Consider the following 12,579-nt stretch of genomic DNA (forward strand, 5'->3'; position numbering starts at 1 on the left):
CTCGGAGCTCGAGTGTTTGCTTGCTTTGATTCCACTGTATTCCCTTTCTACCATGTTCTCTGTGCGACATACATAGTTCTAGTACATGGAAAATTAAATTTAAAACCAGTACTAGTATTTAATCCGCTAGAAAGGAACAATATGTTMGAGGTTGGGCTTTGCTTTTTCTTCRGGGAGGACTATACAAACACAGTGCTTTTAGGTAACCTGTAACCTGATACTGTTTAGAAATTGTATACTTCAGAGGAGAGCGAATCCTTTGTGTGCGGAAGAATCCACTGAGTGCGTAGTGCAGTACGTGAAATCTGATTGAATTGTTTCAAAGAAACATTGCRTTTTTTTTCCAGTGACATGGAAAGTTTTACGTCACTGCTAGGCTTTACGGCGTGCTACCTTTTGACGCTTTGTTAACTAGTTAAAATAGAGCTTATGAGATGAATGTAGATGTCAGTGGCGCTAATCTTAGGAGCGTTCCAGCAGAGGCGGCGTTTCCACTGAAATCGGACCAAGCACTTTAGATGCAACCAGCCAAAACGCTTCTGTCCTCCGGTTCTTAAACGTGCGGTGCTGTTGTGCTCCTTTATCGCTCCATCTCCTGACCTGTGCACTCTTTACAACTTCAGCCAGATGATCAGCTTTTCCTTTCTCGTAGCAGCTTTCTCACCCACCGAGCTCTTTGAAGTTTTATTTGTACCACCAATTACGATTATGTGAGGCTGAACCCAGAAGAAAACTGGCTTGGGAAGCAGGGGAAAATAGTGGAAGTTTAAGAATACCAAATGCTTTGTGAATAGCGTCGCTGCTGAGCATGCGTTACTTCGGCCTTGGTTTGCGTTACAGAAATATGATCAAAAAACATCGTTTTCTGAATTAGGTGTGCATGCAGGGCTTGGCAGCCTGGCCCAGTTTTTGTGGCGTAGTGTAGCTGAATTGCTTGTATGAAGAATTAGGTGAACGTTACTTCTGCAGGACTGAATCCTGGCTAATGAGAGTGCTCGGGGATGATCGGATATTGGCCTACCTTTATCCTGAGCAAATCGTTTTCAGCTCTCCCCGGTACAGTTTATGGATTGCAACTAGTGATTAACCAGGAGAAGCTGCTATTTGCTCTGCTTCTGARTATTTGTTGAGCAGCAGAGGCACCCTGTGGCCAGAGAGGTTATTCTAAAGCAAAGGCTTCTTGTGGGTTTGCCGAGGGTGTTCACTGGTTCCCTGCCCTTAAAACTAGGGGTCACAAATAACTTTTCTTTACTTTGTTGTATAGTATACCATCTGATTTAATAAATAGATAAAATTCTTGATCAGAAAGGTGTAGATTTCCTTTTAAAATTAGCCATTAACAAGCTGTTACAAGGACAATTTACTGAATTTAATTACATGCAGCTCTTTAAAGGTACTGGTGATATTCCAGGCATGTATTTAATATTAGCATTATAGAAATATTGAAGTATAAATGCAAAGAAATCCACTTGATCTGAAAGCAGCCACTTGAAAATGTTCCATAGCACAGTGCATGCAGTGTTATAAATACACAAGCTGTACCTGAGAGGTATTTGAACCTCACCTTATTGCTTGGAAACTGTTGTAGGGTCTGCTTTTTAGATTAAAAGATGACACTAATATGTGTAATGTTTACGGGTGATTGTACAAATTTAACACTGCATAGTCTTTGCACTACACTAGTTTATCTCTAGTGCTTGTAAATAAGGCATTGCAAAAAAAAAAAAATCATTACTTGTCAAACAGGGATTACTTTATAATGACTGGGGTCCTTTAAAGCCAAAGTTACAAGGTTGTATATTTTATAAAGCTTTAGGAAGCTAGGGTGGGATAAATCTCATATAGTCATGTCAAGACCTCAGTCGTCATTCAGCTTTTAAAAAATTACTTTGAGATTGAGTTCTTCGCTTACACTAGCCTTCAGAGTCGTCATCCTTATGATGTTATTCAGTAGATGAGCTTTTTGGAAAACCTGAAAGCATTCTTTATGCAAACAAAGTTGTTCCTATGAAGTGACAGGCTTTTCTTGAGAAATAAAGCCCTTCAGGTTTGATTTTCAGCCGCTTAGATTGTGCAGAAATAAGCGACTGTCTTAATGTTTGTCTTGTACAACTCCTCATAGTGGTCACGAGGCAGATGTGCTTAAGAGTTCTTCCAAATTATTTCTCCAAGCAAGTACTTCTATAGTAATAGGACTTACCATGTTGTTTCAGTGTCAAGTGGCAGTAGGATCTACCTAGATGTTATTACATATGACAAAACAAGCCCCTGCCCTGCTCTTCTCCTGGAGGATAACTTTTGGTAATGTCACTCTTGGAGAGCTGAGTGGTATTGCAAAGTGGTCATGGAAATCAGTTGGTTTTTATCCATTCTGCCTCCTGTAGAGACRTGTTTGCAGTGCAAGTTATGTACAAGTGTCTTCTCCTCTTTCTGGGTATAATGAGGAATGAGAACTTTGCTTCAAATGTGTTTAGTTTGCACTTTTGCTGGSCAGCATCCCGTATGTGTGGTTTAGGTAGTCATAGATGAGTGGGTTTTGATTCTGGTTGCCTGTAATTGCTCTGGGTGCACACAGGGGCAAGTTATCTCTTAGGGTCAAGGTGTATGTTCCTGCTGGTGGACTCACTGGCAAAGTCATGCTCTCATTTTGAAAAATCCATCTGTAAAGACACGGTTGGAAAGATTTTTTTTCTCTGAGGTATTTGCCTTGTTCAATAGCAGTGAGAGTGAAATTAGGCAACTTTTCCTAAAGAATGAATTAAAGCTTCATTCATCTGGATGAAGATTGTATTAAAGTAAGGACGATGACAGTCTTTCAGGCTTAAATTGGATTTCTGAACCCTTTTGGTCACTAATTATAGTAACTCAGCCTGAGAATTGTAATGGTTGAGGAGCTAGTTATCAAGTGGATGGCAAACCCCTCTTTGGAGGAGGGTGGCATCTTATGAAAGGCATGGGGCTTGTGGCAAGGGATTACCATAGCTTGGTGTGTTGTTTTAATCATAAACCAYGAGTGTCACAGCCTCCATTGACTCATTCTTCTTCTGTAGTAGTCTCCTTCCAAAGCACAGTGATTATTGTGGACCAGTGTTTTCCATTGGGGCTTTGTGGAACAGCTGTTTTTTGAATTACTTTCCTGACGTGCAAATTCTTARAAGGGAATTTTCTTGGTCACAAAGTTGTTCACCAGTTCTGCCCTGTGTGCGACTTGCAGTTATGGGTGCTGCAGGCAATGAGTAGTGAACTTTGAGCAGTATTTTGGGAGACAGAAAAAATGCATCTTGTTTGCATCTCGTTGTAATAAAAAAGAATTACCCAGAATTAGTGTTAAGTGTTGCTTGTTTTAAATGCAGAAAGGTAGCAGGTACCAGTTATATTAACCCTGTTAATTCTCTTGGTACTGCCCGTATTTTAGAATCAAGAAGGAAATACTTTTATAGAGTTTACTGAGTGAAACCTTTAGTGTGGGCTAACTCTGTGAAGCTTGAAACTTGAAAGCTTTTACACTTTGGTACATACAGTAATTCTGTTGATATGATACTGTGCTGCTTTGGGGGAAATGGCAAAAACAGCTGCATTTCCATTTGGTACCTTGTATTTGGAAGTTGAAAAATGTCTTGTAAAAAATTTTTGAGTCCTTGTGGTTGCTTTGAATTTTAGCTTGTTAGTTATGATTGGCTCAGAGTTGGGGAATGTTTAGCTGCTGTCAAGAGAAGTCCTGACGGTAAAATTAATGTGCGTCTCCCAAAGTGCTTGTCGTGTTGCGTAGCTGTAGTTATGATAGAAACAGAGGTGTACCCAGTTATAAAAACTGTCGTTGTTCTCATTAAGAAGAGAATTCTGAAAACTCTGAATATCTTGATTTGGCCGATTTTAGTAAGTACACGGTAATTTGGAGATGGGGCTTATTGTGTGAAAGGAGAATTTAAGCAGAACTACATGATTTGTAGTATTTTAGTACATAAACTGTAAATATTGGTGAAAAAAGAATATAAATGTATCATCAGACAAAGAACTAGAAGCTTTTTAGTATTTATAAACACTTATAGGTACGGTATACCTTGTAATCATATCCTGTCATGGAAAAGATTTTGCTAGAAATTTGTTCAAGCTGTGGTAACGAGTTATAGGCAAAATCTGCTTTGCTGAAAGCTTCTGTTATAGTTAAAACTTAGAGCGGAAAACGTCTGCTGCAGTGGACCAGTTCTAGTAGAACGTGGCTCAGTGCTTGGACAGACTCACTTCAGGTGCCTCCGTCTGTAGGTCGCGGATCCAAACTCGGTTTTATAGTGGCTGGTTGCCATTGGAAAGAGTCGCACAAGAAATTGTTTCTGCTCTTGCTACTAGGCATACATTTGTGGAGTGCTTAAGGATGAGGGGCTGCATACGATTCCAGTTAGCTCTAGAGATTTGCAAGGCCACATCTTCCACAAGCACAGTTCCTAGAAGTAACATAGTGCTGCTGTCTCCTTAGCTTTTATATGCTTGAGCTCAATATGTCTGTGTGGTGAACTCCAAATACTTTTTACCTGCTGTGACCCAGATTCAGTGCTCTGCTTCTGAGCATTTACGGCCTCAGACTTGCTTAAGCTACTGTCAGTATACTACTTCAGTACACTGAAATCTTAATTTAGACATGGCAGATACACAGGTATGTGTTGTCTTCGCTTCCAGCTGTGTTTGCTGTAAGGCAGCACAGCTTATGCTGACAAACTGGAGACTTAAGTATTTGAGTGCTGTCAGAATTTTGGTTGGCTGAATTCAGCTCTAGTGTGGCATTGCAGTTCATTCCTAGAAAGAAGCAGGATAAGAGAAGACTTCAAGATTTACTCTCCCAGGCTGTATTTGTGGTTTTGCTACTAGTCTCAAAGGAAAATCTGTTGCTAGCATGATGAGTGAAGTGTGGTCCTTGGGTGTTCCCCAGTTCCCTCTGATGTGTTCTCTCCCCATGGGACTGTTCATTTCTGTTGGAATGGACTGCGCCTTTGGACTTCCCTAAGCTTAGTGGAAGATCTGAAGAACTAAAGAGGACTGGAGTTGGATGGTGATTATGTTGGATCATCATACTCTAGCCACTTCCTTGCAAAGCTCCTTGGTGTTGCTGAAAGAGTCAGGAAGGGATTTTGTGTCACCATCCTGCAGGGCCCTTCCTAAGGGACRGGGATGTGTGGGTGCTGATGTCCAGCAGCAGCAAGGTGTGCTGTCAGCGTAGGGCTTTGCAGTGTGCACCTAGTTAGCTGGGTCCATCCGTGAACGCAACATTTAGGGCTGTAATAAGTCTCACCTGCTGTCTGAGCACGATCTGTTTTCTGTAGCACCAGGAGTGTGATACCCACTTGACAGAAGATAAGGATACTTGCCCTCTAGTTCATCTGAATTTTCCTAATTTTCCACCACTTGCTTTCATAATCCCAAATCTTCTACCAATGTAGGCAAACAGCTAGTAGCTGGAGTGTTTAATCTATTCCTGCAGTGTAGCAGTACATAGCAGTACAGAGGAGATGGTAAAAGACATGGGCTGGGGGAAGAGAGGTGGTTATCATGTGAGTGTATGTTTAAGATGTGCTCTGTTAATGTGGAAAGACTTTGAAGGCTCTCTCTATCGAACAAGTGTGCCGTGGAGAGCTGACTTCTTCACGTGACCTGGATTTTCTGGCTCCGTTTACAAATGGGACTGAGGCGAGACCGATGTTTCCAAGTCCTGGRCTTTGCCTTGGGCCTTGGCCCTCTCTGCCATGCAGGCATCAAAAAGAAGCTGATGAGGATGTTGAGCACACCTCTTAATGATTATTTTGTTTTCCCACTCCCTCTACTGCAATTGCAAATAAACCAACTGATTTTAAAACTATTAAAATACATTAAAGACTGTGCAGCATAATCAACTGTCAGACCAGAATTGGCAGTCTTAAGACTTAGAAATGTTCCAAGCTTTCAAATGACCGTTGCTAAGAGGGTCAGTTTTAAGATAATTTTAGTCACTTTTTAAACTGGAAGGAGGACTAGACCGAAACAGGGACTCCAGTGGTTAGAGTCTTCCCAACTGTCCAGACACCAGTGGACCGTTTTTGCTTGCCTGTGATGAGAAAACACACTTTAAATATCCTGACGTGGTATCTAGTCACCTATGGGGTTAAATGAATGCATATATTTTGCTAAATAGAAAAGTACTGCAGCGTGCAAAGAGGGTCTGTTCATTGAATAGCCTACTGTAAGGGTGAAAAATCTTTTATTTTTTCTCTTTAACCTTGATAAGAAGCTCAGCTCTTACAAGGGAAAAACCTGTGCTTTGTCTGATTACAAGTCAGTGACTTYATGGCAAAGAGCCTAGTCTGAACAGCAGCTGTTTTTCTACTTTTGCTTATCCTGCAGTAGTTGGAAGTGGAAGCAACGTTTCCTTCCTTTCTTCCTTACCATTCCCATCCTTTCTCCCTCTGTTCCCTCACTTGATCTGTGGATGTGCAAAACTTTTCATTCTAGAAGTGGCCGTGCTGGAAAATGAAACTATGGGGAAATGAAACAACCCCTGGTAGCTGTTAAAATTTACCAAAGCTGTCTTTCTCAGCTATACCTCCTCCACATTTGAAAATGGGAAGAAGCTGGGGAAGCCCGAGTCAGAGAGAAGAGCTTAACTATACAAACAAACGTGTTCATGGGAGAATTAAGCTGTGGAGGCCCCAAACGTTGCAGATAACGTTGCCTCGGGGCAAAAAACTGAAGCCAGTTGGGTTGCTCTCAGGTGATGGAAGGCAGCATGCCAGCAATTTGGGGGTCAGTAGTTGGATGCATTTTGGACATCTAGATGCTGGGGTGCGATGTGCCTTGTTTTAGAAGTATCTGTGAATCTTGGAGAGTATCTTTCCTTTGAACACTGTGCTTTGAACCTGCTAAAGCAAGCTGTCTCTTGCAGATGCATTGATTTCTTCGACAGGATCTCAGTAGCTTGCTCAGTTACTGGAACCTACACAGCTGTGGAAACTGCTTGCAGAAAATGCTCTGACTTTGTACACAGGCAGATGGGAGGTAGCTCAGGTGGTGAACGTGTGTGTGATTATGCTTCCCACAACCTTGCTGCCTTGTGCAAAGGATCGTTTCTGTTCTCCAGTTTATTGGCATTCAGAGGTAGGGATGGGATTAAACACCAAGCATGCTAGCTGGACTTATGCCTTCACCTGGTTGGAGTAGCAACATGTTTTCAAGCTCTTCAATTCTTTGAGAAGAGCTGGTGTACACTCTTACTTCACTCTATACAATGTGGTGGTTTGTTTGTCCAAGCCTTTGATGTTCATCTTGTCCTCTATGCTGTTGTGTGGTCTCCAAGGGGTGATTATCCCCATGTAGTGCTTGGAGTTTTGAGTGTTTGTTCCCTTTGCTGTATTTGGCCTTTTTTTCTGTTCTGACATCTGACTGCAAGAAACTGCATTTCTAGTGCAGTCCCGCTGACTCGGGTGTCTGCCTGAGTTCCTTTTGGTGCATGTGCCGCAATCATTCTTTGGACTCCTGAGCAGGGGAGAGCTGAAATGAGAGGTATGGACAGTCTTGGACTTAAGGGGAGCATCTGTGGGACAAACACTGTGACCTGCGTAAGTGTTTTATTTAGCGGGAAGAATACTGACYAGTCCTGTGTGGAGCCCACGGGACGTTTGTGTACAGTGGTAGTAAAACGTGGTCCCAGTTACAGGCATCACTGTTGGCCTGTGGTGATTGCCCTTCCCACCCTTTTATTACAGCTAAACGGATTCTCTTTTTCAACCCGGAATGTTAATTTACTTCCCTGGCATACGTCTTTTTATAATTTCGATAYGTAAGCCCCATTCTGTAAATATATGAATGCGTGATATGAGGAATATCTACCAGTGTAGTTATGTTGTATGTAATGTACATAAGGAGAGAATGTATTTTGCTCATTTTTCTTAATAAAATGTATATGCTAGCAAGGGTGTTTAATCTGTTTGCTTTCCCATCACTTGCTTCTGAGAATGGGAACAAATCTGTGGCAGTCTCTTAGAAGCAGTGCAGCAGTTGTGGCATTTATGAAGCATTATGTCTGGACGCCAAACTCCGTTCCTTCTGAGATGACTCTGTTGTGTCCTTCTTTTCCASAAAAAAGCCAAGAATGTGTCTTGTCCCATGAAATCCGTAATTAGTCATGTCTTTATCCCATAAATCCAATGTGGTAAGAATTTTTGTTGGGAAGGAACACAGAGCTAGAACATAGGCTGATGCAAACCACTGACTTTTAAAACTTGAACCAAACTACATTTCCCCCTACCCCCCTTTCCTTGCATAAGTGGAGACTTACTCCATACAACCGGAACAAAACATTTTATTTGGGGCACTAGAAGGGAAATGGGAGCGCTGAACTGCCCACGCTGCTCCTGCTCTTGCTGTTTGGCCCTCCTCTGCAGGGTGGTTTGGCTTGGCAGCACGAAGTTTGATCCCCTTCTCSCTGTGGGGATCTGTACCCACGTGTTGATCACGGAAATGTCCCACAGCACCATGCTGGAGGGCGTTACAAGGTTGTGGAGAGCCCTCAGTCTGGCTGATAATTTACACGTGTGATTTGAATTCAGCTGTTCTAGTCCTGGCTCTGCCTGTGTCTCCCTCRGAGGGATGTGCCCACCACCATCCTCTGGGTGCCCTTGCCTGTTCCATATTCCCTGTGGCTCAGTGGAGGTGAAAGGGAGGTCCCCAGTGAAGTATCTTGGTGGRTAGCAGTTGAAATTGGTTATCAGTGAAGGTGGAAAGAAGTCCAGACCATGTACAGTCACCTTGGCTACCTTTAACAACTCGTGAACCTAGAGGAATAACGTGGGTTGCACTCGGTGCTTGTGTAGAGGCTTCAGTATTCAGTAGTGACTCTCCCGAAGCTAAAAACCTGCCTTCTTGCTGCGACCCACCACAATGYGACGCTGAGCAGCTTTGGGTAGTTGTAAGAACCTGATGGTTCACGTGGGGCAGCAAATTTCAGCCCAATCCTGAATTCAGCTGGGGTTTGTCCCGTATCAAAACCACCTGATAAAGGATGTTTGCATGCTCAGCTCTTGACCCCTCAGTTTGTAAAGCACGTTCTGCAGCTAGGACTACCTTGTGCGACGGCTTACCGAAAGCAGCATTTCAGATGCAGGGCTGGATGTTGGCCTGCTGACTGCTACCTTTGGGAGCTGCTCTTCCAGGGGGACATCCAAACCTACTGATGTGGTGCATAGGGAAAACTGTGCCCCTAAGCTGGATTCATGACAGCTACTTTGAGGAGCAGGAGCTGCTTTTGTGGCAGCATCCTGAATTTCGTCTCTATGCGCCCAGTGTCTCTGTGGCATACCTCAGGAGACAAAGTGAACTCTTCCAAGGAAAGGTAGGTGCTAGTGGACTCCACTGCAGACAGAGCTTTCACAAAGATGCCTCTGTCCCCGTGGGTCAGAGACCTGGAGCTGTTTTGGCTATTCCCTCTGAAAAACCCTGCTCTGGGTAGAGTCAGAAAAGGAGCTGATTCGGCTCTGCTGAGCTGGGCCAAGGAGCCCAGAGCTGTACCAGGACTTTTCAGTGTCATTAGAAGACCCTGTTAGTTCAAACTGCGGCAAGGCCACCCTCGTCCACATCAGCTGAGGATCTCGCCCTGTGTTTTTCCGGCTTTCTTGATTGCGGGACGTTTTTCACTGCTAGCAATCCTGCTTGCCACTGCATAGGAAATGTTCCTACACAGCTGGATACCTCTGGAGGTCTGGATGGGCTTTCTCCATCTTGGCCAAGCCTCTTCATGTCCTCACGAGGAGGACCACGCAAAGCCTGTGTTGGTGGCTTTCTAAACAAGCTCAACCAACAACCAGTTGTAAGTGATTTATGGTTATGGCTCTTGACTAAAAGTTCCCTTTCCCTCACTTTTTTAAAACTCAGCCAAGAAATGAGTCTTTTACATAAGAACCTTTATTGACAGAAATACATGATGCTTTCAAAATATAGTTGTAGGAAAATGCAAGAATAATCTCTGCAATCCAGTTCCTCAGTAAATTCCAGTGTAAATCAGACTCCTGTCCCCGAGAGAGACGCGGATCGCCGGAGAGAAGACGGGCTCTGCTCTCCCGCTGCCGGCTCCTGTGGATTTACGTCTCTGGCCGGAGGTAAAAGTCACGGTAGAAACTTGGGTTGGGTGGATCGTGGCGCCGGGCGCGGGAAAGAAACGGCCCCAAAGTCCCTGCGTGTTCCTCGTGAATCCAAAAATAGAAAAGTCTCTTGCAAGAACATCTGAACTGCTTGTAAAAGTCTTACCCAACGGTAGGCGCAGTAATCGTCGCACAGCGTGTCTTATGTTAAAGCTATTTTTGGGAGGGGGGGAGAGAAGAGAGGGGAAGGAGAGAAGAAGGGGAAAGGGGCAGGCAGGAAGGAAATAACGGGTTAGGATTTTCTTTTTGGTCTAACAGTGATGGCTACAGTCTACTTCAGGGAAGTATTAAGGCCCAAGATGCTCATCGCTGCATTTCCTACCTGATCCTTTTGCAAAAGGAGCATTATCAACATAAAAACTCGCTGTTTTTCAGAGGCAACGTTTCTTTAAATAGGGGAAGGGAAAGAAAAGAAATCTACTATAAAACATCAGMGGTTTAAAAATACGGTGTCTGGAAAAATAAATAAATGTACAATTCCCATTCAAATATAAATCATCATAAGCACTTGCTGAGCAGTTAATATCTCCACTGGTCTCTGCTCTGAAAGATTTAAAGTTGCTCGCTCTCGAGCCCTCGCTCTCTGGGCTGCTTTTGGAAAGTCTTTGGACTTGACTCATTAAAGCACTTTGGCRTCCGCTCGCTGGCAACGGGATCTTAGGCACGTGCCGAAACCGGTCCCGGCAGCCCATGCGCGGAGTTGCTCCCGTCGCGTGGTGCTGGATCTTGATCCCTTACCAGATGCCTTCAGCTTTTTCTCTATCTCTTTTTTTTCATTTTTCCTTAATTTTTGCACCCCCCTCCAAAATTACTCCCCTTTAGTGCAGTGCGCAGCTAAGCGACGTGGGCTAACGAACGGCGCTTAATATTTACATACAAAAATAGATGGGTTTGAACGCCTCAAAAACTCTGTGCTCTGCCAGCGGCATCTTCTCCCCGCGGAGGGAAAACTGCCCCAACCCCTTCGCCTGCCGGGCGAGACCCGGCTGCCCCCCAGCCGCCCGCTCGCCTTCGCCCCCGCTCGTCGGGGCTCATCTCCGTCGCGGTCCCCCAGCTGCGGCGCCCCAGGGAAAAGATTTGCTGCCGCAGGAGACCTTAAAAAAAATATTTTAAAAAATAAAAATAACATTGGAGGGCRAAAGTCCGGTCCCAGCTTCGCCGCCGAAGCGGGAAGTGGCAGCAGGAGCGGCCACGGCTCGGCGCCCTCGGCTCCGCGGCCGGCGCTAACTTTGGCTGGCGGATTTGGGGCAATCCCGGAGGGCTTGAAAAGGGGGGGGGAATGGGGAGGGGGACTGCAGGAGCTGGGAGCTGGGGGAGGGAAACGGCCCTTTCCGCCGGCCGGCCGAGCGGCGCCTGCTCTGCAAGGGCAGGAGCCGGCGGAGAGGGCAGAGCAGAGCCCGGGAATGCCCGAAACGCCCCCCTAAAAAAGCCGGGGGAGCAAGCGATGCTCTAAGCATCTCGCCTGCCTCCCTCTCCGTCCTGCGAGGAGCTCAGAGGGGCTGTGCTGGGGTTTGCACGGGGAGATTTTTTTTTTTTTTTTGCTTTTTTGGGGGGGTCACGTGCGCCCGCGGGTGGCGTTACGGGGTTTCCCCGGCGGTCGCTTTCTTGCTCGCCCCCCGCATCCTATAAATGCGTGTCCTCTTCCTCCAGGTCGTCTTTCACCAGGGTGTCCAGAGGAACGATCCAGCTGTCGCCCAGCTCGCCGTTGAGGTTCACCTTCTTCTCCTGCATCTCCGAGGAGGTCTCCATCACCTCCAGCGTGGGGTTGTCGTGGTAGCCGTTCTCCATGGTCTGCAGCTCCTCGGTCAGGCGCTGCTGCGTGGAGAGAAGCGCGGGCGCCGCGGTGAGAGGCGGCACCCCCCGCGCCCGCCGGCACCTCCCGGCATAAACATTTATCTCTCTATATATCGATATATAAAGGTTCGCGCGGGTCGCTGCTGGGGAAGAGGCTGCGGCAGCTCCGGGCGCAGCGAGGAGGTAGCGCGAGCTCGGAGACGGGGGCGGCTGACGGAGGGAGGAAGGAGCAGCCGGAGGCTCCCCGGGGCGGCGCGGCCCATCGCCCCGGCGTCCTGGCTCCCCGGGGGGGAGCGCGGGGCTCTTGGGGGGGGCAGCGATGCTGCCAAACCCCGGGACAGCTGTTCTCTCCCCGGGGTCGGGAGCTTCCTCCCTCTCTTCCCCGCACCCCTTGTTTCTCCGCCGCCGCCCGGTAGCGTCTCCAAGCCCTTGGCGATGCTCAGAAATTGCTTTTTTTTTGTTGGTTATTTACCCCCCCCCTTTATTTTTTTTTGCTTTTTAGCAGCCCCCTGCCCCCAAGCGCCTTGCTGGCGATGGCGTTTTCACAACGCCGCCCGCTCCCCTGCCGCCTCCCGCTGCCCCGCTGCGCCCCGAACCGCAGCGGGAAAGCCGCTGCCGCCCCGGCGCT

At 46.2% G+C, this 12,579-nt stretch overlaps 1 protein-coding gene across 1 annotated transcript in view; it reads right to left on the minus strand.

Annotated features, from left to right (window-relative positions):
• Positions 1-9,903: 9,903 nt before the first annotated feature.
• PODXL (podocalyxin like) overlaps positions 9,904-12,579 on the minus strand; it is a 41,307-nt gene continuing 38,631 nt past the window's right edge. Inside the window, exon 8 of the mRNA XM_085299717.1 lies at positions 9,904-11,972. Coding sequence (XP_085155843.1) covers positions 11,781-11,972 — 192 coding nt within the window. The 3' untranslated portion in view covers positions 9,904-11,780. The remainder of the gene's footprint in view (positions 11,973-12,579) is intronic.

This window comes from Rhea americana, unplaced genomic scaffold (genome assembly GCF_003343005.1).
Source record: "Rhea americana isolate MKP2758 unplaced genomic scaffold, rheAme1 scaffold_1, whole genome shotgun sequence".
Taxonomy (NCBI): Eukaryota; Metazoa; Chordata; class Aves; order Rheiformes; family Rheidae; genus Rhea; species Rhea americana.